A 27,979-nucleotide genomic window follows, 5' to 3' on the forward strand; every position below is an offset into this window, starting at 1 on the left:
TTGACCTACTGTCTTCATTTATGTGATGGATGTCTGTGGGATCGGCTTTGGGAGATAGGTACATCCAGCTCAAAAACTCACAGTAGCTTACAAATGTCAGACAATGGTCATTCCCTTCCCGGAAGGATGGCAGGCTCAGCGTTAAGAGTTGAAGGCCTTTGACTGTGTAGCAGAGAGGAGGAATAGAGAATCTTGATCGCAAGTTGCCTTTCAATGAGTCTGAGGATAAGCAGGCACTTCTGCATTTCCTATCATTCGAGTACTGCAACAGAGAGAAAGGAGAGCAGTTCTCCTGTCCTGCTCAAAACGGTACGTAACAGCACTGTCCATCTTAGGCAAGCAGAGAGAGATCTGTCTTGCTGACCTCTTAAAGCAGAAAAGAGATGCAATGTCTGGCTGTCCTGGATAAAGGAATGCACACCCCAGCGTCTGTTACCACTGTCTGCACTGAGGGATGCTTCCTCTGCCATCTGAGCACCTGCCAGCAGCTGCTGTGCTTCTGCTCTGCTCCTCAAGACTCTGCACTGCAAAGATGTTACAATAAATAAGGCTGTCATTAGGCAGCACTCAGGCTCCCAGTCAGAAGAGTCTGTTAGAGAACATTAAGCAAATCTTCTCTTAAATCACAGCCTGGAAATGAACCTTAAATCAAATCAGCTGCTGCCAGGCCTCATTGCAGAGTGTTAATGAGACTCTAAAACCTGCCCTGAGCCAGCCACATCCCTGATCTGACAGGAGAGCAGCCTGAAAAACGGGATTCCCTTGTGTGATGAGGAAGGCTTCATGCATCCCTATGGCCTCAGCGTAGGGTGGCCTGAGGATGTGCTGACACCGGGAGCCGGAGGAGCTGTGTCTCAGCTGAGGACTCATGCAGACAGGGCGGCCCAGGTCTGGGCAGAGCTGTTTACTGCTCTGCTTGAAAACAAAAACAGAGCCTGGAAAAAAACTGCTTCTGCTTCAGCTCAGCCTGGCATCTCCTGTTCCCTCTCCTTGCGTGGTTTCTGGAAGAGTCTTCAGGCCCATTCTCAGTGGATGTGTTGCAGAGCATTTACAGATGTCCGTTTCCGTAACCAGAGCCGCGCTACCTACTGAAAAATTTCCATCGTGGTTGGGGAAAGGTCTTCTGGGCTGTCTTGCTGTAGCAAGAGATTCTCAAAGGCCTGGTGCCATGGAGGGGCACTCTGTGCGGGGCCCAAAGCTGCTCTGCTGGGGGCTGCCACTGGGTCAGGACCTGTCCCTGTTGCGACACTGGCAGAGCGGCAGTGAACTCCAGTGGGAGCTGCAGCAAACTGCAGCCGCTCCACTTGGCATCGACTTGGGACGCTTCTGAAGTTCCAAAGCAGCTGCTTGTTTGAGGCTTGTGAGGAAAGCCCACAGATGAGGTAAGGCTGGGGGCCTGATCAGGGCAGGCAGCTTTGGTGTTCCTCCTAACCTGCTCTCTGGCTTTGGGCCAAAGTGTGGTGACAGCCATGGCCTGGCGTCCGTGCTTGTACAAGCTGTAAGCAGGAATGGAACAGGTAGGCTTACTCCTCAGATGCTGCCTTGGATATGCTTTACACACATCTTGCTACGGCCACAAAACTAACAGGTGCTCTTGAACCTTGTGTGTAAAGAGCATATTTTTGGAGTGCAGTCCTAGAACGTGCCAAGTGCAGCTCCTCTCCCTTGCCTCAGACTCCTTAGCCCAAGAGCTGGAGGTTGGTTAGGGCAGGGCTGAGCTGAGCTCAGCTCTGGCGTGGGCCTACGGCCACCCCACAGCCTGCCCAGCTGCCTGAGGTGCGGAGCACTGTGCAGCACAGGTTGTGCGATTGCAGCGGTGTCGCAAGGCTCCTTCCCAAAAGCCTGCAGCTTATCTACTTGCTGCAGCGTGATAACGCAGCACGGAGGCAAGCACCCTGCCAGGAGTGAGGTGGAATTTCAACACGAGCTGCCTGAGGAAACCAAGCTGGAGCCACGCATGTTTGCTGGCCCAATTTAGGAGGCAAAAAGAAGAGCTTTGCTGCTTAGGAGCAGGAAATAATCTTAAAAACCAAAAGCTTTTCTCAGCCTTAGCTTGTCAGGAGTCTTTTAATGTGCTAACAAAATCCTGGGGAAAGGAGAAATACAGTGCTGAGAATTTTATTTAGCTTTCAAAAGGGTTTTGATGAAGTCCTTCACAAGAGGCTATTAAAGAAAGTGAGTCACCTCCAGGGTGAGGGGTAAAGTCCGCCTGCAGATGAAAACTGAGGTGGGAATGGGAGGCAAAATAAGAGCCGGTTCTTAGTGTGGAAGGAGGTTAATGGGGGGTTGGCCAGGTTCTGTAGCAGCTAGGGTTCTCTAAACATCCTAATGAGCTAGAAGAGCAGGGGAACAGCTGAAGTCCCAACATTATTTAGGTTAGCAAGGAAAAGAAAGAGAAGGAGCCAGAAGCCTGGGGCCCTGGAAGTATTGGTTGAAGCTGCTGTGCTGGAAGGGGGCTTTTGTTTGAATCCTTCACACCACCTCCCTGTGTGGGCACTGCTGCAGCCCATGAGCGCTCCTGCACCAGGCTTAGCAGGCAGCTCTGCACAGCAGCTGGTGGGGAGATGGGCACGGCCGGCTGCGGGGAGCCTTCCCCTCCTTTGGTGGCGATGGCTGGTGGGGTCCCTTTCCCCACGTGTTAAGGCACACAGCCACTCATCACAGCTCTTCTCATCCCCAGGCATAGGGAGGCCAGCAGCAGGTGGGACTCCTTCCAAAAACAGGTGGGTTTCTACTGCTGACAGCCTTTCTCTGGCCTAGGCAGAAGTGCAGTTTGCTGGGCAGCAGCAGCCCTCTCTGCTCCCTCCCAGTCTGTCAGAGAAACCATTCTATGACAGGAAAAGGCAAATTAATTAAAGTGTTCAGCATGTGAGGCGTCCGCCTCTAATTGGGATCTTGGTGAGCAGCACGCAATGTGACACTGCTGCCAGCCCTGCACGGGGCTCGGCGCACGGCGGGGGACGGCCTCCGCCTTCCAGCTGCTCCCCTCAGCCATCCCCAGCCCCATCGTGGCAGCGCCCCTTCCTCTCAGCCCATGGAGCAGAGACCTCTGCCCGCTGCCACAGTGTGCTGGGCACCCTCCAGAGAGCGCAGGGATTTGTTTCCCTGCCACATCCTGAGCAGGAGCCTTTCATCTGCTCCTGCCTTGGACGGGGAGCTGTGGGACGATGGGGCCAGCAGGAGGAGCGCATGGTGCTGCCGCTGGGAGAGACGGATGGACTTCGGAGCTCCAGGACCTGCTGCTTTCTCAGGTTAGTGCTAAAACCGGAGAAACGCTCATGTTGAAGGTTGCAGCCATGCTCCATCACCTCGCTGAGCCCCTCGCCTTCCCTCTACTCCCAGATTCACAAAGCAGTGACACCCTGAGAGCACCGGGGGCTCTGGTTGCTCCTCCCGAACAGGCACTGCTACCATGTGGCAGGGCAGCTGTAATGGGCAGTTAGTTATTTCTAAGCACTTCAGCCCCGGATGGGCTCAGCCAGGGCTCATGTGGGCTGATGGAGACGGACCAGCAGCTGGCAGCGAGGCTGGCACTGAGGCACATAAATGCAAAGGCCGCAAGGGGTTGTGCTGGTCTGTTCGCCTGCTGCAAAAGTTCCTGAGAACTAATCACCTACATCAAGCCCAATGCTAATTAAAGCAATTACTTAGGGAGGAAGTGAGGCTGGGCCTGCTGCTTTGCTGCGGGCTCTAAGTGCAGCCCCAGAGCGGCAGCATTTGGGCTGCAGGGGGACACGAGCTGGGGGGCTCGGGCAGCGCTGGGCTGCGGGGAGCCCCGAGAGGCCCCAGGCCTCTCATGGGTATGCTGCAGAGGTGCTGAGGAAGGCTGAACCTGTGGTGTTCTCGTGATGGGATTTCAGCTCTGGCTGACAAAGGTGGCTGCGTTGGCATAATGCGCTTATGCTCCTGTGAGGTATTTGACGTGATGCATCGTGACAGCCCCATCAGAAATTAGCCCAGCGCGGTGCTCGGTGGGCTCAATGCAGCCAAGTGCGCGGCGTGTGCTGGGGACATGGAATGTAGGTCGTGGCCCTGAGACGGGGCCGGGGCGGCGGGCATGGCGTGGCAGGGATGAGCACTACCCACAGCTGCTCACTGCCTCTGCAAACGCAGCTTGGGGAACACCTCGGCCAGATTCCAGTGACAAAGTGGAACGAAAGGGCTGTGGCGTGTTTGCTGCAAGGTGTCTGTGCCTCTGCTTCCCGTGACTCCTCTCTGCCAGGGAACAGCGCGTTTTGTAGGCCCTCGCCTCTCACCGGGTGACTCTCAAGCACCTTCCTCCTGCTCTTTTTTCACCCCCTCTTCCCTGTTACTTATCTTACACTCATCAGCTTGAATGGGTTTTTCTTCCTAGGAGTGCTGCCTCCCACGCAGTTAATGACACTGACGGCAGCAGGACAGGCTGGAGATGGTGCTTGCTGGGGCTTGGACCCAGCCCAGCCACCCACCGCAGTGTGGGACGCTTGGGCTGCCCCTCCAGGTGCCACTCTCGCTCTTCCTTGCTTGCTTCTCCCCTAGTCCTGGGGTTGGGGGTCCATAGCCTCACTGGGGGACACGGCACCATTCCCTGCTGTGGGGAAGGGTCTTGGAGCACTGCTGGCACGGGCAGAGCAAGAACTGCTGAGGGGAGGAGGAGAAGAAAGGCTGCACGTGCATGCTTGCACACCCGAGTGTGTAAGGGAGCTGTCTGGGAGGATGGACGGAGCTATGGCAGGGTGGGGGGCCTCCTGCCATTTTCTCCTCTGCTGCACTCTGCTCCAAGAGCCTCACCTAAATAAATGGTGTCATTACTGGGAATTAAGGGGAGGTGAAGGATTGATGCCGAAGCAGTGCCTTCTAATTTCCAACTGCACTGCATCCTCTGGGTTTCTCTGCGCACCCTCTCTCAGGGCAAAATCTTCATTCAGATGGAGTTGGAGAAGGAGATGGATGGAGACCTCCTGGTGGGAGGCTGACTCCCTCCTCCCTCTGTGTGGAACCCTGTGGGCTCTATCCCTGCTGTTTTGGCAGTGTCTCGCTAACATCCCCTCACATGGGCTCCTGCCCTGTGCCCCCCCCCCCCCCCCCCCCCACCAGATCCTGTGCCCCAAAAGGCTGCAGGCAGCTCCTACCCGTCACCCTGCTCCCCTGCTCCCCTCCCCTTCCCCGCAGACACCGCACTGCGATTATCGTAATGATCCCCAACAAGGCACTATCAGGAATTGCGGTGATAAATCTAAACAGACAGCTTATAAAAAAAATAAAAACAAACAAGCCACAAGCCCGGGCCCATAATTTAATACAAGGTTATTAGCCTGGCCGGTGGAGCACAGAGCTCTCTCCTGCTGCAGCCTTGAGCCTCCTCCACCCCCAGCTCTGCCATGAGCCCCGGGCAGTGCCCAAAGGCTCAGCACAGTCCCTGCGGCATGCAGGGATGCAGGGCCCTCCCCAGCCCACCCTGTCCTGGGGTGCTGGTGGTTCTGAGCTGCCCAGGGTGCCCTGTGCCCCAGCAGCACCGGCCACTGCACTGAGCAAAGGGGGACAGCTTGTAGCAGGGATGGCTAAGGGCCCAACAGAGCACCCAGTTCCTTAGGTTGGGAACGGCTCACCTGCATTTCAACTTGATTCTCTTCCTTTTTTCTTTTTTTCCTTTCCTTTTTTTTCTTTCCTTTTTTTTTTTTTCTTTTCTTTTCTTTTTTTTTTTCTGGATAATGGGTATAAAAGAAGTGATTCAAAAGCACTTTACCCCTTCCATTACCCAGAAAGCAAACAAGCATTGCAAGAATGGGGACTGCAACACAACAATTATATTGAAATATTCCAAGTCGTGCTTATATGGCAAATGTGACAAAATTGAGTGCGACCTTAAAATAGCAGCAGTGATCTCTGAAAGCACAGAAGGCAGATGCTGCTGAGTGGTGCGGTGTCAGTGCCCTCCTTTGGCTCTGCCCGGATTTGGGGTCCTGGCTCTACCCCCGGCAGTTCTCCACCCTTCAGGAGAGCCCCCAGGGCCTCGGGTCCCTGCTGGGGGGAGCAGCACCGGCACCGCTCCCTGCACTGATGCTTCAGTGCTGCTGCACGGGGCTGAGCCCCATCCCCGCCTGCTTGTTCCCTCTCTTGGGTTTTGAGGGTTTTTTTATTATTACTATTATTTTATTTTATTTTATTGGGCTGATCGACAGATTAGCATTTATCACCAGGCTGACTACCGGAGGGTTATTAGAAGTGATTTGCAATGTAAATAGTTCCATCATCAGGCACGTTTTCTTTAGACCAGGCCTATATTTGACGAATATTAAAGCACGTGGATAGTAGCACTGAGTTTGGTGGGGGCTGCTGGGGCATGGGTGTGCCGGGGGGAGGTGTCCATGAGGTGCCGGGGGAGCTGTGTGGGACGGGAGAGGCCTTGAGTGCCTACCCGCGACAGCTGGAGCCCATCAAGCAGCCCAACGCCAGCGCAGCCCCATTGGCTTGGGAGCTCAGCCAAACGGGTGCACCCAGAGCACAGCAGTTTCCCTGACACTGATTTTCTTCGGGAGGGAAGAAGGAAGAGGAAAGGGTGGGGCGCGCCTGAGGTCAGGGCTTTGGGCCGCGGCCTCGAAGGCACTTTCTCGCAGCTCCCCCGTGGCCGTAAGCGGCCCGGCGCTGCCTTCGGGCGCTGCCACCGCGCCCTCTCCGCCCGCAGCGCCACTCTCCGTGCCCGCTGTCCGCGGTGCTGCAGGGCTGCCCGCCGCGCTGAGGGGCGCTGGGGGGGCCCACGGCGCATCTGCCCGGGGAGGGGGGGAGCACATCTGGGGAAAGGAGGGGGCGCACACGGGTTTTTTTTGGGGGGAGGGGGGGGGGGGGCGGCGCGGGGATTGGCCGCGGCACCGTGACGTTGTGCTCCCCCCCTTCGTCCCCAAAGCTTTCCCCCGGCGTTTGTGGGGGGGGGAACACACATCTGGGGGCGGCACATCTGGGGGCGGGAGAGGGAGGGGGCGGGGAGGAGATGTTGGGAGGGGGGGACCGGGCCGGGCCGGCAGAGCCGGGTCCTCCCCCTCCCCCCGCCCCTCCCCGCCCTCCGCCGCTCGGCGCCGCCGGGAGCCGGGTGCCGGCCGGGGCCATGCGTGCCGGAGCCCCCGACGGCGCGGCGGAGCTCTCGGCGCTGCACCATGGCCGCTGAGAACCGCTCGGCCGCGGGCGACGGCGCGCCCTGGGGGCTGCCCGGTGAGTGCGGCGGGGCCGGGTGTGCCGAGGGTCTCTCCGTTGGGGTCCGGGGAGGTGACGGGGCACGCGTCGGGGTGCGCGGTGCCGGGCCGGGGAGCGCTCGGGAGACGGGGGGGGGGGCTCTCATCCAACTTTCCTGGGTGCTCATGGGGTGGCCTTCCGCAGCGGGAACCGCCGTCGCTTCCCGGCCCCGGGGGGAGCGGAGCGGTGCGGTGCGGTGCGGGGCTGTACCCGGCGGCGGCTCCGTCAGGGCAGCGCCGCTCCGCGGTCTGTGCCCGCCGTGCCCCGTCCCGCGGCTCCGGGAGCGTTCGCTTTCCCGGTATCTCCTCTTGGACGGAGATTTGTCTCCCGGGCAGGACGCTACGTGCGTTTTTGCCTTTGCTTCTCCCCGGTTTTGGGACGAGATGCCCTCTCTGTGGCTACTTTGTCCTTCCCTACCCGGGACGCGCAGCGCTGCGCAGAGCCCCGGGCTGCGAGGGGCAGCGCTCCCCCCGGGCCGCGCATCGCATACAGCTGCCCGCGGCCAATGGGTCGGGCAGCCGCACACACCTCGTTCCCAAAATAATGACATTGGCTTCAAATCGAGGAACGGCCCTTGGCGTATTCGCAAATCAGCGCAGTGCCGGGTTCTGTCCTTCCTCAGTCTGAGCCCCTCTGGCTTCACCGTGGCCGTGATTTTGATCTGCTACTTGCCGACACCGCGGTTGGAGCGTTGCTTCTCCAGCTGCAGAGCAGCAGCCGCACCTCCGGGCTCTTCCTGGGACCCCGAGCAGCGGTGGGATGCTCTGAGCATTGCTACTCCCAGCGCCTGGCGCTTCGGGCACCTGCCGTTCCCCAGCCGTGTTGCTGCCACGCAGCCCAGGGCTGAGGCTGTGTCACCCTCATGGGCAGCCAAGGAACGGCCACACAGCCCCGCACTGTGCTCGGCCACGCAGAGCCCCGCGTCTGATGGGCAGGGGCACGCAGGAGTGGCACCATCAGCATGGTGTGCTCAGCCACACGCCGTGCCCGCGGCGGCAGGACGGTCTGTGTTCTTTCATAGAAGAGAAATGAACTGAAATGATTAATTAATGCCGTGATCCAATTACTCTGAGTTTGCAGAAGGAGCATGGTTTTTCTCTTTAAACTGTCCCCACGAGGATCCTATTGATATCACTTTTTGTCATGGTTATGGGTTTTTTGCTTTATTCTTGTTTGTTTGTTTGTTTGTTTTGTTTGTTGTTTCTAATGAAAATGACAAACATCTCCCCAGGAAAACACAGACAAAGTCGGGTAATAAAAATAACAAGCTGAGGAGGAGTGGCAGCGCCCAGCAGTGCCCAGCAGGCCTCGGCCCTGCAGCTGCTGTCCCCCGACATGCTGAGACGCAGCCGGCGGTGCCAAGGGCAAGTGGGCACTGCAGGGCTGGGGCTGGGGGGAGAGTGGCAGCAGAGGGAGGGAAATGGGAGCTGTTTGCAGTGGGTGCCGCCTTCTGCACCAGCACGGCTCACCTGCCCACGTACACGCAAACATGGCACGAGGTTCAGAGCCCAAACAGCCCCGCTGCCCCTCGATGCTCCAAACTGAGGTGTTAAAGGACATTGTCTGTCCTCTGTTGGCCATGGGGATGTGCCCCTCTTATTCTCCATCAACCCAAGGGAGGTTTGCTTTTTTCAGCATCCATCCACGCTGGCTCTTGAACTGCACGCATAAAGGATGGCTTCAGAAGCCACAAGGTGTGCGCTGAGGCAGTGAGACAGAGGGATTTTGCACTGAGCCATTCTTGTCCGCTTCCCCTCCCACCTCCATCCCTGCTCCTCAGCCTGCACCATCACCAGCCCCTGCCCCAAGCAATGGGGACACTCAGCACCCGAGCACCGGCATCTGTGGGCTCACTGGAGCCTGCCTGGGGTTGGCATTCCAAGCAGAGCCGCCTTGGCCCTGCACTGCTGCCATGACGCAGAGGGGCCGGGGGAATGCGGGAGCCGTGGCAGCTGTTTGCTCAGCCTCAAGAGCCCGGCAGAAGAGCTCCATCGGTCAGCCAGCAGGAGGGGCAGCAGCAGCCTGGCCTTTAAAGGCAGAGCCCTGCGCAGTGGGCAGGCTGCCCCAGTGCTGCCGAGCGCTGCAGGCAGAGAGGGCAGTGCCTGGAAGCCAAATGCTGGAGACCCAGAGAGGCGGCCTTACTGCTGCCACGATGGCCTTAATGCATTTTGCGGTTCCTCAAAGGGCACAACAGCAGCAGGCACTGGCACTGCCTGAGTGCCAGCTGGGCATGGCAGTGGTGGCACCTCATGGCACTGAGCTACATGCACCTGGAGGAGAGACGGGTCCAAGCATGAGGTCGGGTACGGAAATCACCGAGATACACGTGGCAGGAGCTGAGTGTTCCTGTAGTGCTAAGGGTTAACGCTGCCTTGGTCTGGGTCCAGCAGCGCTGGGCTGATTGAGCTGTGGGAAACTCTGAGGTTTTGGTTGTGCAACGCCAAGGGCGGAAAACATCACTTTGTGCAAACATGATGTCCAGGTCACAGGGCGGATCCCGAGTGGCAGCTCGGCGCCTGGACCCTGAGCCTCCCCATGCCTCCTTGGCTGGGAGTGGGGCTGCTGCGACGGGACAGGATGGGATGGAGCAGGATGGGATGAGAGGGATAGGACAAGTGCCTTGTGGAGTCTGTCCAGGGCAGGGCTGAAAGCAGCACGGAGGGCAGCTGAGATCCCTGCTCCCCCACAAATGCCTTGGTTTCAGTCCCAAGCTGTTCCTGCTGCTCTCTCCCCCAGCCCGTCTCTCTCACAGGTGTCTGATCCCAGACACAAGGAGGGTGCAGCTGCTGTGGGCAGACACCTGTTGCTGTGGTCCTCTCAGCCTCTCCCTCTTTCCCCTTCTGCTGCTCTCCCCTCTCCCCACCATATCTGCACCTGGTTGCTGTCAGAGCTCCAGCCCAGGGCTATAGAAGACCAAGAGCATCCCGCTCAGGCAGGTAGCATTTATGCAGTAGGCAGCAGCTCAGCGTAGCTCCCAGGTTCTGCTGAAAGCCCCATGCATCCCAAGAGCTGTGGGAAGGAGGAGCGCTGGGAGTCCTGGGGAGGGCCAAGGCTGACAGCTGAGGTTGCTGCAGCGGGATGGTGAGAGCAGACCTGGGGCTGAGTGCTGCGGGCAAAGGACAGCGAGCAGAGCCGGGATCCGGCTGGTGTCTGGGGCTGTGTGGGCATCAGCATCGGGAATCGCCGTGAGATGTCCCCGGGGCTCTGCCCGAAGGGCCGGGCATGGCTGAAAAGAGCCAACAGCCGCTTTCAAAACGCTGGTTAAGGTCATCCATGCCGAGGATCCGGTTTTTCCTTTTTCAACCCAGAAGTTTGCAGCCTGACCTCTGGGTGGCATCCACGGACGTTTGGATCGAGCCTCTCGTGTCCCCTCCTCGTGAGCTGTGCAGGGGGATGAGCCGCGCTTCCATCTTACTTTGGGCAACCAAGAGTGCGAGCCTCCGCCATGCCATTAAATGCACTTAGAGGGGGATGCTGGTCTATCAACTTAAGTGGAAACAAAGCAAACAAAAAACTAAACACAGAAACCTTATCTTAGTAGAAAAGAAAGTTGTTTTTTCAAAGCAGGTTTAGGGGCTGGAGCTGTACCAGAAAGGAAGATCAGCTTCCCTGCCCTGCCCACCTGTACTTCCATTTCTTTCCTCTTCTGGGAAATGCTCCCTCATCCCAATTTTGGCCCACTGATTATTTTTAAGACTACTCTCCTCTCACTCAACACCGCAGGGGTCAGCCACGGACATCTTGGTTTCTATGCAGGCAGTCTGTCTGCCCATTATCTCCCACACCTGCCGGGGCTGGGCTGTGAACCCACCTGAGGCTAATTACCTCGAAACTAAAGCCTGGCCCAGCCCTGGGCCTCAGCCCAGCTGGGAGACCGGCCAGACCAGTGCCCAGTAAGATGCTGTGGGATTTGCATGGACGTCTTTGGGCTGAAGCTGTAACAAAATTTGCTGTTTTCCCTGTCCCAGATTTCCTCTTCCAGAAGGAGCTGTTTGCTGCCAGAGACACAGGTGAGCACTAAGAGCCATGGCATGGCCCTTTCCCAGGGCTCACAGCCACGGCTGGACAGACGCACGTACCGCCAGGTGTGACGTACTTCCTTTCTGTCTTCATTCTCCTTGCAGACCCCATGCACAACCTCTCCGCGCAGCCCTGGCAGGCGAAGATGGCCAACCTGACCTATGACAACGTCACCCTCAGCAACCGCTCCGAGGTGGCCATCCAGCCCCCCACCAACTACAAGACGGTGGAGCTGGTTTTCATCGCCACGGTCACCGGCTCGCTCAGCCTCGTCACCGTGGTGGGGAACATCCTGGTGATGCTGTCCATCAAAGTGAACCGCCAGCTCCAGACTGTCAACAACTACTTCCTTTTCAGCCTGGCCTGTGCCGACCTCATCATCGGAGTCTTCTCCATGAACCTCTACACTGTCTACATCATCAAAGGCTACTGGCCACTGGGGGCCGTGGTGTGCGACCTGTGGCTGGCCCTGGACTACGTGGTGAGCAACGCCTCGGTCATGAACTTACTCATCATCAGCTTCGACCGGTACTTCTGTGTCACTAAGCCCCTGACGTACCCAGCCAGGAGGACCACCAAGATGGCGGGGCTCATGATCGCAGCCGCGTGGATATTGTCCTTCATTCTCTGGGCCCCTGCCATCTTGTTCTGGCAGTTCATTGTGGGCAAGAGGACAGTCCACGAGAGGGAATGCTACATCCAGTTCCTCTCCAACCCGGCGGTGACCTTCGGCACGGCCATCGCTGCTTTCTACCTGCCCGTGGTCATCATGACGGTGCTGTACATCCACATCTCGCTGGCCAGCAGGAGCAGGGTGAGGAGACACAAGCCCGAAAGCAGGAAAGAGAGGAAAGGCAAGTCCCTCAGCTTCTTCAAGGCTCCCCCAGTCAAACAGAACAACAATAACTCCCCCAAGAGGGCCGTGGAGGTGAAAGAGGAGGTGAGGAATGGGAAGGTGGACGACCAGCCCTCAGCACAGACAGAGGCCACTGGCCAGCAGGAGGAGAAGGAGACCTCCAATGAGTCCAGCACAGTCAGCATGACCCAGACCACCAAAGACAAGCCCACAACGGAAATCTTGCCAGCGGGACAAGGACAGAGCCCGGCCCATCCTCGGGTGAACCCGACTTCCAAGTGGTCCAAGATCAAAATCGTCACCAAGCAGACTGGGACCGAATGCGTCACCGCCATCGAGATCGTCCCAGCTAAGGCAGGAGCCTCTGACCACAACTCCCTGTCCAACAGCCGCCCTGCCAATGTCGCCAGGAAGTTTGCCAGCATCGCCAGGAGCCAAGTGCGGAAGAAGCGCCAGATGGCAGCCCGGGAGAAGAAGGTCACCCGGACCATATTTGCCATCCTGCTTGCCTTCATACTCACGTGGACTCCGTACAATGTGATGGTCCTCATTAACACCTTTTGCGAGACCTGCGTTCCTGAAACCGTGTGGTCCATCGGCTACTGGCTCTGCTATGTCAACAGCACCATCAACCCAGCCTGCTATGCCCTCTGCAATGCCACGTTCAAGAAAACCTTTAAGCACCTCCTCATGTGCCAGTACAGGAACATTGGCACGGCCAGATAAGCTGGTGCTCAGGGACCACTTCAGCAACGTTCCGGCAGTCCTCCCCTTTGCCTCCTTCACCTGGAGGGGTCCTCTGCTCACTCTCACACAAGTGCAGACTGCGAAGTGCTGACAGGTGATGCCCTTGAATGCTGACAAAAGTCCACGACACCTCTGAGCTGCAGCTCCCCCAGCCACCTCGGGCCCAGGGACTCACTGAGGGGCTGGGGAGGAAGGTGAGCTGAGGCCAGATGTGCTAACCAGGAGCCCTCCCAGCTCCCCGCCCAGGATGTGTTGGCCGACGGGCATCAGCACTCCTCATCAGACTGGCTCCTCTTCTCCCTGTGGCTGACCGTTTCCTGGCTGTCAGAGCTTGTTTGCATGCAAACAGCCTAACACCGGGTGCTTTCAATAGCCTTGTAGACCATTTACTACCCAAGATGAAAAGAAACAGGGGGCAACTCTTGCCAGCCACTTTGGGCCAGGCTGGCTTGGGTGTGCGCACAGAAGGCCCTCTTGGACTTTCCAGTCATAAGGAAGCTGGGGCTGTGCCCAAGCAGCAGTGGTGAGCTCCCTCCACGCCTCAGTGTCACCTCCTGGCCTAGACACCTGCGGGGACAGTGTGGGACACCTGTCCCACTGTGGCAGCCCCAGAGAGGACACAGGAGATGACTGCTGAGCTTTGTAAATGGACGTAATCCCACGGCCGCTGCTGTCGCAAAGTCCTCAGCATGCGGGGTCCCACCAGCCCCTCCTGGCCCTGCGTGCGCAGCCCAGGCCCCATCGTGCTGTTGCCCCACTTCTGCCAAGGCTGGGGCTCTGCTGAAATGTGGGGGCACTGCCATGTCTGTATGTCTGTCTCACTTCATGCCAGGGCAATGCCGTGCGACGTGGAGAAGGGCTGCCCTGCCCGCCTCACTGCCGCTGCCTTTAGGATCCTGACATAGCGTTACCCACACTGCCTGGCAGGTTGGCTGAGGGTTTTGGAGAAGTGTTACAGCTACAGCTGACCCCCAGCAAATAAAGACCTCGGACCAGAAACCAAAGGCCACGGGTTGAGGAGTCCATGTGGTGTCACCGAGTTGTCCTCAGCATCCCATGGGCCCTGATAGGGACAGTGAGTGCAATGCAGATGGTCCATGGGGACACCCCTGTGTGTGCCTTTGTCACCCACCGCAGGACAGGGGCGGGAGCAGGAGGAGGGCAGCAGCCCGAAGTGCTGCTGAGATGAGGTGCTGCTGTGGGGCTGATGTGGGTGGCACCCAGGCTGCTGTCCCCAGGCACACGGTGACTGCTCTGCTCCTTCTGGTCCCAGGGGATTGGCAGACCCCCCCGTGGTGCCACAAACCCCACGCCGGCACTGCCTCCCCGCAGCATCACTCTGAGCAGAGACGGATGTGAAGGCGCAGGGCCAGATCCCCCTTCCTCTCCTGGGGTCCCAGCCCCGCAGCGCTGCACAGGGATGGCAGGCAGGCTCTGACTCATGTATGTTTTTTTAAAAAGATTTTTATTGGAAAAGAAACCAAAACCCATTTCCCAAAAGAGGTGAGAGCACCCGATCGGCACCACCCAAAGCAATGGTCGGTGTGGCTGCGGCAACCACCAGGGCAGTGGCAGCAGCTTCCCAGGACCGGTGGGTCTGCTCTCAACAAAACTAGCGATTAAACAAGGCATCTCCGTGGCAGAGGGGGTGGGGAGAGGAGGAAGAAGAGGAGGAGGAGGAGAGGAGGAAGGCTGGAGCGCGGCTCGCTGTGGTGGGAGAGGCACATGTGTCCGGGGCTGATGAGGATGCCGTCCGCGCCGCTCTAGTCCTTCCCCTTGCCCTTCTTTGCTGCACCCAATGACCATGGGAGATGCGTTAGCGTTATTGCGGCCACCAGCAGCTCCCTGCCCAGCGTCAGCCCTGAGCGCTGCCTGGGGGAGGCGAGGACTCACCTTTGGCCTTGGCCTTCATCTTGGCGGTGCAGGGCTTGCTCACATAGACCACCTCCTCACATTCAGCATTGTACAGCGCTTTCTTCAGGATGCCTGAGCGTGTTTTCACACCCGTCTGTGCGCTGCACCCTCCCCAGCTCTCAAACTTGTACTTGCAGTCAGCTGCAGGAAGGGAGAGGCATTAGGAACGTGTGGCCCCAACGCAGCCCCGGTCCCCCCACAGCCACCTCCGCACCTCCAAACTTCTTCTTCCAGTTGCAGGGGATCTTGCACTTGAGCTTCCTGCTCTCATCGCCGCAGCTGCCCTCGCGGTAGCCCAGGCCGCAGTCCTTGCTGTTGGGGATGCAGGGCCCCCAGTGCCAGTCCTGGCACTCGGAACCCTCCTTCTTCATCTTCTCTGCAAGGGAGGCAGCGGCTGGGAGACGGGGCGGCACACCCAGACCCCCCCGTGCCCACCCGGACTCCCGCTCACCTTTCTTGGCTTTGGCAGCCTCGGCAGCGGCCGCCAGCAGCAGCAGTGCCAGGAGGAGGAGGAGGCCCCGGGGATGCATCCTGCCTGGGGCGGGGGAGGGAGGGATGGGCACCGCGCACCGCCCCGGCCCCAGGAGCGCGGGGGCTGCCATGGTGCCTCGGCCCGGCCCCCGCCGAGGGGGGAAAAAAAACAACCCATGGAAAGCGAACCCCCTGAAGCGAGGGGCCGGGAGCGGAGCCAGCGGAGTTGGCACGGACGGACGCCCGCAGCGTGGGAGCCCGAGGAGCGCTTTAACGGGAGAGCGGCGCCCACTGCCGGCACCGCGGCTCCCAGCGCATCTCCGTGCGAGCGCCGGGCGGGTGAGTGCGTGTGCACGCGCGAGCGCTCACACATGTGCACGCGCGTGCACCCAGCTCTGCGTGCTGAGCGCTGCCCCCCTCGATGGGAGCCGTCCCGCACGGCCCGGCCCGACTCGGGGGCACCGCGCCCGTCCCGCGGCGCTCCCGGCGCGCGGAGCACAGCCTTCCACCGCCCGTACCCCCCTCGCCCCGTCCCGGCCCGGCCCCGTCCCCGTCCCCAGCCCTCCTCGCTGCCCCGCGCGGACTGACCCCGGATCAGAGCCGAGGGACGCGCCAGGCGACGCCTTAAAAGAGGAGCCGCGGCCCCTCCCGGGCACTGCGCTCCGCTCCCGCCCTCCCGGCACCCCTCGGCCCGGCCGAGAGCGCTGGGGGGTCCTGGCTCCCTCCGTCTCCCCCAGGGCCGGGGCTGCGGGGGGCCTTTCCGCACCCATCCCTCCGCCGCGCGCCCCGCACAGCGCAGCCCCCCGCTCCCAGAAGCGCTCCCGCACCCCCTCCCCACCCTCAGGGCGCGCCCCGCTCCCCCGTGGGGCTGAGAGGTGGCGGCCCCCACCCTGCCCCACGGGAACCCCGGCCCCCCCCGAGCCCCTACCAACGGCGCGGGTTTGGGGGTCTGAGGCGGGACGAGGGGTGCGGCTGCGGAGCTCCGTGTGTTCCCCCCCCACTCACCTGCGGCGCGGAGGGCGCGGAGCGGCGCCGTTGCCTTTGTGTGGCGGCCGCGTGCGGAGCCCCGCGCAGCGCAGCACAGCGGCCCCTGACGTCGAGCCCCGCCGGCAGCCCGAGGTGGTCGGAGCCCAAAGTCCCCGTGCAAGCCCCTCCTCTGCCCCCCGGCAGCACGGCCAGCCACAAAGGCGGGCGGCGGGCCGAGGGGCGGCCCCGGAGGCTGGGGGAGCTGCTCTGCGGGGAGGGGCTGCGCGGCTCGGCTCGGCCGGGCTGTCGGGGGCTCGAGCCCCCTGCGAGGGGCGTCCTTGTGTCCCTCTGTCTCCGCGTCCGAGCGCTGCAGAGCGGTCCGGGGCTCCGAGAGCCCTTTGGCGCTGAGCCCCGGGGCTCTGCGGACCGCAAACACGGCCCCGTCGGCGCCTCCTTCGCCTTCTGCCGTCACGGACGGGCCCACCACCACCACCTCTCCCCACGAGCGAGCGGGCTCCTCCAGCCCCCAGTCACGGCGGCCGGAAGAAGGGACTTAGGTGGGCAGCAGAGCCATTTTGTGCCCCTTCCCTAGAAGGAAGGCCGCTGGGAGCGGGCTGCGGGCTTGTGGGAGCTGCTTCAGCGCCAGGAATCGCGAACTGCAGGCGGCCGGGGGCTGGGGGTGAGGAGGGCCCCGGCACTGAGCCCTGGGTGCTGTGGGGCTGTGCGGGGCGGGAAATGGCTCCTGCGGCCCCAACCAGCAGCAGGGGGCTGTGTTTGCGGGAAGGGGCCTCACACTGAAGGAAGGAGGAAAAAGAGGGAGAGCGAGCGTGACGAACACCGCAGTCACACGGCGTGTGGGTTGGTTACCTGCCCTGTGGGAAGGAGGCTCTGCAGGAGCGATGGTGCCGGTGCAGGTATCCCAAGAGGCAGCGGCCGGGCCGGAGGCAGCAGCCTTCCTCATCCTTCGCTCTCGTAAGCGGGCAGCAGCCCTCCTGCTGCGGCTGATCCCTCACCGCATCCCTGCAGCACCGGTGCCCCGCGCTGCCCCAGAGGCCGAGGCCCGACCTGGCTCACCCCAGCCTCGTGTCGCCCACCGCAGCGGGAGGAATTAAAACATCCATTTCTTTTTTATTTCAACGGCAAGAAACAACAACATCCAAACAGTCAAAAGTCAAAAAGCGACGGGAAGGCGGGCTCGCGCCAGGCCCCGGGCCCGCTAGAGCCTGCACGCACAGAGTTACAAAAATACAGTCCTACCACAGCGTCTGGGAACACCGAACCGGGTATTGCACAGATCCCCTGCCCCATGCGGGCAGGGCTACCGACAGCCCTCCGCCTCTGCCTACACACCAGCCAGGCTCGGAATTGCACAGCAACTCGGCTCACGCGCGGGGCCCGGCGGGGAGGGGGACAGTGTGTCTCTGAACTACCTGTACAAAAACGGGGACGTACAAACTGGGGAGAAGGGGGAGCTGGGCCCCTAGCTGGGGCAGCACTTTGCACCTTTGGGAAGATGACAGCGTTTGTCCACAAGTGAGCAGCGCTGATGGGAGCTCCTGGTGCTGCTGGGATGGTATTAATCACTGAGCCCCGGCACCAGCCTCGTGCGCTGCTCTGGTCCAGCTGCCCCACAGCCTCAAAGGTAACTCTGCCCCAGTCTAAAGCCTGATCGGCATTGTGGTTCTCTGTGGTGTGGTGATATGTTTTTTTCTTCAGTATTCGTGTTGTAGGGGGATGTGAGCAGCGTCACCCAGCACAGCCACAGTCGGGTGCGAGTGCACACTGGGGACGCCCCGGCCTCCTCTCCTGGGACCCCACCTGTATGCTGAAACCCAGACCTGCTTTGCACACACCTCTCGCTTGAACGCACCAATGCCAACAGTCGTCTGCCCTCCTCCTCTGCCGGCACCCTGCAGCCAGGGACTGCTGCTCTGCAAAAGTGTGTGCACGATGGCTGCCGTGCCACATCAGCACTCGTGGCCTCTGTAGGGCAGACGGTGCCTCGTGTCCCATGGCAGGTGGTGCCCCAAATGCCATCCTGTCACACGCATGACTCGGGGCTGGGGATCCTGATGCTTCCTATGCATCCGAATCCCTCTTTCTGCTAAAACCTGTGGAGGTGTGCTGGCAGCCCGCCCAGGGAGCTTGTGTCTGGGCTGGGGGACCTCCCAGGTTTCCCTGCAAAACCCTGAGTCTGATTTGTGGGGATGGCAGAGCCATATGCAGCGGTCGCATAGGTTGGGAGCACAGGGAGATTCCTGAGAGCAGCACAGACCCAGCACTGAATGCAGCTGCCCCGCATCCAGCTGTGCCAGTCCCAGATGCTCTGAGGAAGGGGTGGGTGCACGTTCCCTAACACAAGGGACTTGTCTCCTGCCGCAGAGACCAAGGGCAGTCCCAGGCTGATAAGAGAGAACAGGACTCAGAGGCAGTAGTCATGGTGCTTCTTCTGGACAAGGTGAAGTGCCTAATGGAGCGGTACCGCTAGCAGGCAGAGGGGCGAGCAGTGGTGTCCTGCACGGGTCATAGAACCCAAGAACCTGCTGGGGGCACTACCACTGCTCCCCTGTGTGAGGGTGACGGATTGCTACATCCCTGCCTGCCCCAGTGGGGCTCTGGGATGGAGCCCATCTGGAGCGGGGAACGTGGTGGATGAGAGGCAAAGGGGGACACGCAAAGAGCAGGGCTTCAAGTCCCAAATACCCACTGTCCTCATAAAGAGTCCCAGCCCAGCCTGGGTCACAGCCCTGCTGTCTCCATCTCCTCCAGGGACTGGGCTGACGCGTAGGGAGGGCTGGGCCAGACTCACAGCTCTGCCAGGTGCCGTCCTCTTCTCGTCCTGCCCAAGCTGGCTGGGCTAAGGCACGCTGAGCGCTACACAGCTGTCTCCTGGTCCTCCCGCTGGATCATCTGGTAGTGCTGTCGGTTCTCGAGGTAGGCAGCCAGGTCGGGGTCGTTGGCTTTCTCAGCCCTATGCTTAGGGGTGTCTCCCTGCAGAGGGAAGGCAACACGTCAGCGCGCTGAGCATCGGAGGAGACAAAGGCTGCTCCCCATGACACGCTCTTTCCCGGCACTGTCGAGGCAGGAGGGAGAGGGTGAGGAATGAGGGGTATGTCTGGGGAATGCCCGGGAATACCAACCCCCCTTCCCTCTTGCAGCCTCACCAGCGCTCCTGCTCCCGCAGGAGGATCGCATTTCACCAGCTTATTGCAGCCATCTGGACTGTGTCCACTAATGAACTCCCGCACTCCATAAAAAGCAAATCTGTTAACAGCTCGCCGCTACGTCTCCTCTCCCCCTCCCTCTGCCTGCCCCTCGCTCCTTCTCATTAATGCTTGGGCTCCACAGTGCCGAACAAACCCTCTGCTGAGAAAGGCCACGGAAACCTGGCACTCTGCCGCTGCCATTGAAAAGCGGCCCCCGAAGGGAAGCGCTGCTGCCCAGCTCATCTCACGGCACACAGCAGGACCACGGTGACTGAGCGGGGCGCAGGGGCCCCCATGACAACCCACAGACACATTTCTTAACTGCGAACAATGGTCAGGCTCTCGGAGCCTCCACTGTGTGCGGGTATGGCTGCGGACAAAAGCTTGAGCACATCCCACTGCAAAGATGCACTAGAGCGGGACTGCAAAGGGGGCACCCACAGGCACAATTTTCTCTTACACACTCGCACAGAAACTCCCGGGACACCCCTGTTCTTGCTGCCAGGCATGCAGCCACCAAGAAACCTATCGTGCATACACACACCAGAGCATGCCACGAAGTGCTGAGCATGCAGGGGACTGGAGGCTGCTGTATGCCTCACTGCTTGGCTCTCCTCAGGGGCCTCTGCTCTGCAGCCACCGAATCTAAGCAGGCATTGAACAAAGGGGAAAAAAAAAAGGGAGGAATAGAGTTTCTTCCTCATCCCCTGCAGAAGCCTTGGTGCAGCACCACCGCCTGCCTGGATCCGCAGCCTGAAACTGGAGCCGCCAGGGCCCCTCTGCACAGACCGGCTGATGTGTGCTACCTGATAAGGGCTGGCCTCCCTCAGGGTCGTGAGTGCAGGACCAGGCTGTCCCCAGCTGTGCTACGTATAGGCCTGCCGAAGGTCCTGCAGCAGAGTTTCTATGGAGGCTGGTTCTTGCCTGTGCAGGCAGGCTGTAACCTGGGGGCTAAACAAGGTCAGCGCCACGAGCAGGTGGGTCCCCAGAGAGCTACAAAGTCAGGCATGCACTCACACAGGCACATGCAAGCCCCGTTCCCTGGGGCAGGCTGTCATTCCTGAGCTGGGCTTCTTTCTGTGCTGGCAGGTTGAGGCTGTTCATCAGGCAGAGCATCCCACAGTCCTGCCCAGAGGGCAGAGAAGGGGCTGCGCCACCTCAGCTGCCTTCTCCTGGCTCTCTCCATTCACTGGTAATCACCCTGTCCTGTGGCTGCCTGCCAGGTGTCCTGCCAGGCCACCCCTCAGGGCACCATGTGAACAAGAAAGAGTGATCAGGAGCCAGAGATTGTGCATAGAGCATCTCCCCAGCAGCTGGCAAGGGGCTGCTCATTGTCTGAGGCGGCCCCTAAGCTCCACCAGCCCCTCTAAGTCTGCGTCCCTGGTTGGGGTCCTTGTCCCAGATCCATAGACTGCACACTCTAGACCTGTCCCTACGCCTCCTCTTCCAGGCAAACACAACCACGTCTCCCTGCTGCAATGTCAGGAACCTCGTGGACCAAAACATCGCCTCAGTCCCCCTCCTGCAACTGCTCTGCAGGGGCTGGCAGCAGCTCCTGGCACCAAGACACATCTCAATTAATGTGGTATGTGAACGAGAGCTCCCCGCCCGCCTGCTGACACTCTGCTTCACCCGAGGAGCCCCAGTGCTCCGTCCTGGCTCTGCGGGGGGAGCCCTGCAGCTGGGAGGGAGCTCAGCAGCGAGACTGTCCTCGCTGTGACCCCACAGGGTGGGAAGGGGGAGACAGGGATGAGACATTCCAGCGCCTCGCTCCTAATTTAATAAAACAACACAGAGAGAAGTGAAAGGGGGGGGGAATTTAACCCCTCTGCTGCTGGGAGCAGGCTGAGCAGCTCCCTGGGAACCCTAAATGGCTCCTCTCTTCCCAGCCCTGGTGCCTTCTCCATGTACAGGCTGCACACTGGCAAAAGCTCCAGCCCTTGAACTGCTCTTCAGACAGCTCGGTGTGGCCCAGCTCCTGCCAGCCCCACAACAAGACCCCTCCCAGTCCTCCCACCATCACCTGCAGGTCAGTCTTCATGAGTGATGCCCCGGCCTCCACGATGTAGTGGCAGATAGTGCGGTGGCGTAGAGCTGCAGCCTGGTGCAAGCTGGTTTCGCCGCTATGAGGAAGAAAGAAGATGTGAGGTGTGCCCCCTAAACATGCCAAGAGGGGACAAGTGCTGCACGTGAGAGACATCCCCCTGGCTGCAGAAGGTGCTTGTCCCATGGTCAGCCCTGGGGATGCTGCTTGGGGACAGGAAACCACGGCCAACAGGTAAAAAATGTCAGGCAACAACTTACTTCTCTTCCTCCGTGGCATCGAGGATTTCTGAAGGGGCTGTGGAGAGAAAGAGTGCGTGGCAAGTGAGACCTGGCCACAAGGCAGGGGTGGGCCTACCAACTCCCCGGTTGCACCCTGCAGCCTGCTGTAGGAGCTGCTATCTGTACCGCTCACAAAGGGCCTGGCTCCAAAACCCTCAGGCCAGAACAGCATCTGACCCCAAGAGTTGCTTGTGGATTCATTATAGAGAAATAGCCAAATAAAAATAAATCAGCTTGCATTTCAGTGGGAGCTGCCAAAAACAACAGGTCAGCTCCCCTGAAAGGAGAAGCATGACACTGGGAGATGTTTCCCAGAGACATGCTGGTCACAGCAAGGATGGGATAACAGCCTGGGGCACCCAGCACTGGCAGAAAGATGCTAAGGAAAGCCCATGTCACAGCGGGAGGATATAGCAAATCCGATGGGATGGGACGCTGTACCCAGGGGCACTCCCTCTAAGCAGAGGGTCGGGTGTTATTGGCTGCCAGCCTGCTTTGCTAAGGGTGGCATTCTGGCCACAGTGAAGCAGCCCAGCTCACCATTCTCAATTATGTATTTGACGATGTCCTTGCTCCCTGATACGACAGCATGGTGGAGGACAGTTCGGCCAGAGGAGTCTCGCACCATCAGGTCTCTTCCAGCTCGGTGCAGCTCTTGGAACTATGGGATTGCCAGAGAGGTCCAGATGAGTTTCAGTGCTCATGCGTAACTCCCCAAGCCCCGGCACCGCATCCCTGAGGTTTTCACCCTCTGCTCCTGGTTGGGCAGCTGGTGAAGAGAGGCCTCACCAGGAGCCACTGAAGGGCAGTGGCATGCCAAAGCACAAAGCTGAAGTGCCTACCTTGCTGAAGTTACCAGTCTTGGCAGCTTCTATCAGGTCATCTGCAAAGAGAGATGGGCTGGGATCAGAAAACTCCATCTGTGATGCTATTTATCTACCTGGGGAACCAAGAGTTGGGCACCAGAGACCCAAAGCTGTCAGCTGAGATCCTCCAGGTGCCAGCCCCTTGTTCGCAGGCTGAACAGTGGCCAGGTTGATTTTACGTGACTCCTGCACCCTCAGGTATGTGAGGGAAGAAGAGAGGTATGTACCTGGGGGTGCAGCCGGAGCTTAGCCCCAGGGAGATGTGTGCAGGGAAACAAGGGGCTCTGCCCATGGGCAGGATGAATTGCGATGGAAGCAGGAGCAGATCTGGGTGTCAGCCAGCAGCCAGGACGCCTCTCACCGTGAGTCACTCACACGTCCAGGCTCTGAGCTCTGCTCAAGCTCCAGGAAACTCTTTCCATTTGCTCAGTTCAGCGAGGCCCCTGACCTTGTGCTCCCACCTCCCGAGCTCCTGCTGCGGCCTGGCAGAAACAGCCTCCAACCCAGCCAACAGCACACAGCTCTGCAGGTGGGGGATTAACCCCTCTGCCATGCCATTTCCTGCCCTCCCCGTGCAGCTCGGCAGTCGGGGGAGCACCTGGCCAGACCACTCCACAAATCATCGTCAGGTCTGTGCTGCCTGCCTCTGGGGTCACCCACCCCCACCTAGCACATTAGCTGCAGGGCTCCTGGCTGCACTTCAGAGAAAGGATGGGCCAGAAAGCAATGGCAGGAACCCAAAATAGCTCAATCTGAGAGGAGGCAGAACAGATTGAGGGCCCTGCTTGGCGCCTGCAGTGAGGACAGATGAACTCACCTTTGTGCGGGAGGCAGAGCTCAGCGTCAGCACTGGAAGAGAAGAAGAGAAGGTGTAACTAACCCTGCCAGCCTGGGCAGCACGCTGCCTGAAAGGCGCACGTGGTGAGTGGAGGGACAGCTGCGGAGATGCCTACCTGTGGCACTTCTCCAGACAGCAGAAGAAGAAGGCCAAAGGATCAGCTACCCTCTGACCATGCCATCTGCTTCTTCCCTGAGCTGGGTTCTTCCCCAGCCCCACTCCCATTTCCACTGCTGCTCTCAGCACCCACACCTGAGCCTGGCCCGACCCACGTCCACAGACCGTGTGCTGGAGCTTGGCCCCACGGCTGAGTCTCCACTGTGATGCTCCACTGCCTTCAGCACAGCCAGCAATGAAGCAGGGATGACAGGACAGCATCCCACCCACTTTCTCTAATTTGGCAGTGGATTCTTATTCAATTCCTGGGATCCCCTCTGCAATCCAGCCTAGGGATCAAAGCTGCAAAGCCAACCACGGATTTCCCACTGCTGTTCATCCTTCCTGAGGCCCAGCACCCCATTTCCTCCCACTGCAGACTCACCTGGGGGCAGGAGAGCAGGGTGGAGAGGAGGAAGAGGATGGGAAAGCAAAGTGGTGCCCAGGAGGTGTGGCAGATGAGTCAACAAGATCAGGCATGGCAGGAGATGTGCCTACGGTCTGGGTGATCACCAGCTCTGGGTCCAGTACATAGAGCTCATCCTGAGAGATCTCTGTCACATAGTTGAGGTGCTCCTGGAATGCAAAAGTCAGCCTCTTTGGAAGCAAGACCTACACCTGTATAGCTTCATCTCCCATCCCCTCAAACCCCACACCTTGCATCCCACTCTGAAAAGCCTCTGCCCACAGGACTATAGCTGACAGAAGCTGAGAGGAAGGGGCACCGTGTGGAGTCTCAAGGAGTCAGACATGGAGAAAAGAAGGGAGCTGCGTCCCACCTGGTCCACTCCTGTGAAGCTTGTCATCACCAGTGCCTGAGGCTATGGTCAGGCATGCTTTTCCTGCCTCGCTTCCCTCAGTCCTCACCCCAGGCTGGCACAAATCCCACCCCTTTTCAAGAGGACCTCAGGCCTTCGCAGGATTTCTGCCCCAGCCCAAAGCACAGCCCTCATGATGCCTGGAGGCATCCCAGCCTCAAGCAGTCAGAGTGGCTTTCAGTGGCCCCTGAATTTCCCCCACCTCAGAGCTTATGTTTCAGGCTGTTTTTCCCACACTCACCTGTGCACGATCTATCCTGTAGAACCGATCTGCTGTGGTTGCTGCAAGACAGGGACGGAATCAGACAGAGTGATTCTTGGCTGTAAGGCGAGGTTGCTGCAGTGGGACCCTTGGGGGCCCAGGGAATTCTCTTTGCAAACTGAGTGGGGATTGCCCAGATCGGATTAGAGGAGTGAAAGAGCTCCGTCTATTCTGTCCTGGCTGGAGATTTACAGCCATGGAGCTGCTGCTGAAGGCCTGTAATTCAGCTGCTTTAACGAGCCTGTGCTGTCTTGAATGAGGCGCTGGCTCCTTTCCTGACACATTTTCCTGAGCTCAGAACCTGCTGCTGGGAGACTGGCTGGAGGAGGGAAAGCAGTCCTAGGAGGGACACCTGGGAGCAGTCATCCCAGCAGCCCCTCATGAAGGGTCTGAAAGGCCCCAAGGGAAAAGCAACATCCTTTCAGGCTAGTATGAGGCTTTCCGGGCCCATATTGCAGTCTCTGGCTGTACCTGATGTCCCTTGCAGGGTGAGAGGGACCAACACACATGCTGGAGACCTGACACCTCAGGGGAAATACAGCAGCATCTCCGTTGAGAGAAGAAAGGACAATTTTCCCAGGTGACCTGCCAGGACCTCTGAAATATCGGCTTCATATCCAAGAAGGCCTTTACCTGATCAGCAGTGACTGCCAGCTCCAGAGACAGGTCTGTTCTTCCCGGTCTAGGCTAGGGCTGGCTCTTGCCCTCGGCTTTCTCCCTAGCCCTGGTTAAGCCCTCCTACATGCAGGGCTAAGCAGTTGTGTGCTGCCCTGAGTACACAGGAGGTGGACAGCTTTGTTCTGCCCTAAGCCCTACTGCTGGCAGTCAGAAACTCCTCTTGCAAGTCAGGGAGATGAAGTGTCAGTGGAAGTCACTTATCTCAGCCCTCTTCCAGATACACAGGGAGAGCTCTGACTTCCAGGTCAGTGAAGGCAGAGGGAGAGAAGAAAGCTGTTTCCAGAATGGGGAGAAGCAGCTGGAAACCAGCGGGGAAACTGTTCCAATACCTCCAGGATACACAAGGTGATGTCTCACTCCCAGCTTTCTAGAGCATGGGGGCCCCCTGCCTGCACACCACAGAAGAGCAACCCCACCAGTCCTGACGAGACTGAGCATACCCTGCAGAGCCGTGTTCAGCTCCGGGGCTGGAGAGCAGCAGATACCCCTTGCCTGGCAGGCTCCTCACTCTACTTGTGGTTAGCTGCCAGAGGCACAGATTGGGCAAAGGCCTGCTGAACTTGGCTGCAAGGATCCCAACATCCTTGAGTCTCAAGTCCCACACGGCTCTCAGTGGCTTGCCACTAAAGGTCTGTCTTGTCACACTCCAGATTCATGCACAAAGCACTCCCAGCAGATGATGATACTCACAGTCCAGGAAACACCATTTTGGTGACAGTTTCTGGGATGACAATGTCTTCGGTTTGGCTCCATCTCCTTCCTGTATAGAAAAAAGAGAATACAGTGATGTCTCTTGGCCCCTCTATTCTCTCCCCAGTGTGTCCCTCCTGCTTTGGGAGGTCCCTGCAGATTGGAGGGCTGCAGGCGCTCGGACAGAAATGGGAACTTTGAACACAGTGATGGAGAGCAGCATGGGACAGAGCAGAGCTGATGTACCAGCTCACTGGAGAAGTGCCACAAGGTGAGCCCACAAGACAAGCATGATGCACATGACAGATGGGCTTGAGGGATGGTGAGATGCCATACACACCTGAAAGAGCAGGCGCTGCAAAGCAGAGGGCTGTGGAGAGAAATCCTGCAGAAAGGCAAGGTGTGCTGTTACAGTGTTTGCCTGGGCAGCCCCCTATCCTTTCTTTGGTCCCACAGAGGTTTGCACTGTCACCCTACTGCAGATATGGCAAGCAGCTTTACACATTGCCGGGCCAAAGTCTCTGCCCTGATTCAGAATCAGAAGACACAATTTAGCTCAAGAACAGAAAAGAGGGAAAACATTAGGTGACCAAGGAACATCAGCACAGCTTTGGAGGCAGCTACCAGGCTGATGATGTGGGAAAGTGGTATCCTCTGAGCTTAAGAGTCTCCTAGCCTCATGCCTGAGATGCCCTAGGCTGCAAGTGCCTACTGTGGACTGTGGTCTGAGCAAAGTCCTGTAGACTGGGAGAAAAATGGATTGTGCAGTACAACACCAGGAGCCACACTGTGGTCTCATAAGGCATTGCTTATCAGAAGTAAAGGTTATGCAGCCTGTGTACAGGTTGGGGACATATACATTAGCACACTGGCCGGAGCACAGAAGTTACTACTTGCAAATAAAGAGTATTGGAGGGGGAAAACAGCCCTAATCCAGGCACCAAGGGAGAAGTGAAGTTGTGCCCGGAAATGTAGAGCCTGTAGAAGGTTGAAAGGAGGTTGAAGGAACACACAGTACAGCAAACAAATGGACAGAGGAAAAGCCTCCCCAGACCCCTAGGAAGAGGCAGGCCCTGTGCTGGCTTTTTCTTCTGCCACAGAATCTCTCTGGGCCAATGACACTCGGGGCCTGGAGAACAGTCAGAAGAGCAATGCGAAGAAGTAAGCTGCTGAACAGCAGGGAGAACCATGCCATCCAGCTCAGGAACCTGCCTCCACCATGTGGTGAAAGCAAATCATGAGCTCCTACCAGCAGCCAGAATGTGTGTGTTGGTGCAGGCAGATATCAAGGCGGCCTAGAAATCCTTTTTCTGATTCCCTTCAAACTCAGCGCTCAACCACAACCTCTTCCCACACAGAGCCTCACCTCCTGCAGCCTCTCAATTTGGGTCCGGCACAACTCCAGGTCACTGTCCCCTGGAACCACGATGATCCCCAGCGGCACAGCTGCACAAAATGGGACACACATACAACTCAGGGAGCAGACTGTGCCTGATCCCCAGCATCTCACACAGCTCAGCTGCAGGCACTGCTGGACTCAGGGAGTGCAGTTCCCACCACTCTGCTACTCAGCTGGTCACTCACAGGCTTCCTTCAGCTTTTCCTTGTCATAGTGCAGTGCCTCGTAGTCGCGCATGCTGATTCGGCTCACTCGGATTCGCAGCCGGTCAGGCACTGGCTGCTGGCTGCATGCCATAAAGAGGGAAAAGAGAAGGGATCAGAAGGTGATAACCCACTTTCTCCTTATGCACCTTACTCCTCCAATACGGGCAAAAGCCCAGGGTGGAGTGGGGAGATTGCCACTAGCAGCTTCTCCAGTATGAGGCTCTAGCCACACTTCTGCAGCCTGGGCCCTTCCCATCTCCGCCTTGAGTGGACCAAAACGCTTCTAGGAGAGACAGATCAGTCCCTCCCCTTCTCCATCTACCCCTTCCGCTTTGGAGAGGAGATGACAGACTGA

General features: G+C 59.0%; 3 protein-coding genes and 1 long non-coding RNA gene across 14 annotated transcripts in view; 1 reads left to right on the plus strand and 3 right to left on the minus strand.

The window, feature by feature from the left end:
- Positions 1-1,773: 1,773 nt before the first annotated feature.
- CHRM4 (cholinergic receptor muscarinic 4) lies at positions 1,774-13,833 on the plus strand. Of its 5 annotated transcripts, none has more exons than XM_015287035.4 (3): positions 1,774-3,251; positions 11,175-11,216; positions 11,331-13,833. In XM_015287035.4, the coding sequence occupies exons 1-3, from the start codon at positions 3,035-3,037 to the stop codon at positions 12,806-12,808; spliced, it is 1,737 nt and encodes a 578-aa protein (XP_015142521.2). In that variant the 5' UTR covers positions 1,774-3,034; the 3' UTR covers positions 12,809-13,833. The 5 variants fall into 5 exon arrangements, with proteins under 5 accessions (XP_015142521.2, XP_015142522.2, NP_001385097.1 ...); NM_001398168.1 differs by lacking the exon at positions 1,774-3,251 and adding an exon at positions 7,055-7,185 and having other exon boundaries at positions 10,930-11,216; NM_001031191.2 differs by lacking the exon at positions 1,774-3,251 and adding an exon at positions 7,055-7,185.
- A 440-nt stretch (positions 13,834-14,273) lies between these two features.
- MDK (midkine (neurite growth-promoting factor 2)) lies at positions 14,274-16,322 on the minus strand. Of its 6 annotated transcripts, none has more exons than NM_001398173.1 (5): positions 16,220-16,322; positions 15,195-15,274; positions 14,958-15,114; positions 14,723-14,884; positions 14,274-14,618 (listed from the first exon to the last, which is right to left on the minus strand). In NM_001398173.1, exons 3-5 carry the CDS (start codon positions 15,112-15,114, stop codon positions 14,593-14,595), a joined length of 345 nt encoding a protein of 114 aa, NP_001385102.1. In that variant the 5' UTR covers positions 15,195-15,274; positions 16,220-16,322; the 3' UTR covers positions 14,274-14,592. The 6 variants fall into 6 exon arrangements, with proteins under 6 accessions (NP_001385102.1, NP_001385100.1, NP_001385103.1 ...); NM_001398171.1 differs by having other exon boundaries at positions 14,958-15,119; NM_001398174.1 differs by having other exon boundaries at positions 15,195-15,278.
- Positions 16,323-17,288: 966 nt separating this feature from the next.
- The window catches only part of DGKZ (diacylglycerol kinase zeta), a 37,497-nt gene continuing 26,806 nt past the window's right edge, over positions 17,289-27,979 (minus strand). The window contains exons 22-33 of one of the 2 annotated variants that reach the window (NM_001389394.2): positions 27,604-27,704; positions 27,386-27,465; positions 26,360-26,404; positions 26,020-26,089; positions 24,631-24,671; positions 23,957-24,147; positions 23,395-23,426; positions 22,554-22,594; positions 22,252-22,372; positions 21,691-21,727; positions 21,410-21,509; positions 17,289-19,171 (exon numbers count right to left, since the gene is read on the minus strand). In NM_001389394.2, the coding sequence (NP_001376323.2) occupies positions 19,055-19,171; positions 21,410-21,509; positions 21,691-21,727; positions 22,252-22,372; positions 22,554-22,594; positions 23,395-23,426; positions 23,957-24,147; positions 24,631-24,671; positions 26,020-26,089; positions 26,360-26,404; positions 27,386-27,465; positions 27,604-27,704 (976 nt within the window). In that variant the 3' untranslated portion in view covers positions 17,289-19,054. The remainder of the gene's footprint in view (positions 19,172-21,409; positions 21,510-21,690; positions 21,728-22,251; positions 22,373-22,553; positions 22,595-23,394; positions 23,427-23,956; positions 24,148-24,630; positions 24,672-26,019; positions 26,090-26,359; positions 26,405-27,385; positions 27,466-27,603; positions 27,705-27,979) is intronic. The other variant, NM_001031192.3, reaches the window with a different exon arrangement.
- LOC121111000 lies at positions 19,830-20,840 on the minus strand. Its single transcript, XR_005860544.2, has 2 exons — positions 20,404-20,840; positions 19,830-20,330 (listed from the first exon to the last, which is right to left on the minus strand). It is a non-coding gene; the product is annotated as an uncharacterized LOC121111000 (long non-coding RNA).

This window comes from Gallus gallus, chromosome 5 (assembly GCF_016699485.2).
Source record: "Gallus gallus isolate bGalGal1 chromosome 5, bGalGal1.mat.broiler.GRCg7b, whole genome shotgun sequence".
In the NCBI taxonomy this organism is placed as follows: domain Eukaryota; kingdom Metazoa; phylum Chordata; class Aves; order Galliformes; family Phasianidae; genus Gallus; species Gallus gallus.

Bases quoted from the DNA above. Each gene is read 5' to 3' on its own strand.
- CHRM4 (XM_015287035.4), top strand. From the start codon at position 3,035: ATGGAGCAGAGACCTCTGCCCGCTGCCACAGTGTGCTGGGCACCCTCC. The intron at 3,252-11,174 runs GTTAGTGCTAAA...TCCCTGTCCCAG, and splicing joins AGGACCTGCTGCTTTCTCAG to ATTTCCTCTTCCAGAAGGAG. The intron at 11,217-11,330 runs GTGAGCACTAAG...TTCTCCTTGCAG, and splicing joins GTTTGCTGCCAGAGACACAG to ACCCCATGCACAACCTCTCC.
- MDK (NM_001398171.1), bottom strand. From the start codon at position 15,273: ATGCATCCCCGGGGCCTCCTCCTCCTCCTGGCACTGCTGCTGCTGGCG. The intron at 15,120-15,194 runs GTGAGCGGGAGT...CCTCCCTTGCAG, and splicing joins GGCTGCCAAAGCCAAGAAAG to AGAAGATGAAGAAGGAGGGT. The intron at 14,885-14,957 runs GTGCGGAGGTGG...CCCTTCCTGCAG, and splicing joins CTGGAAGAAGAAGTTTGGAG to CTGACTGCAAGTACAAGTTT.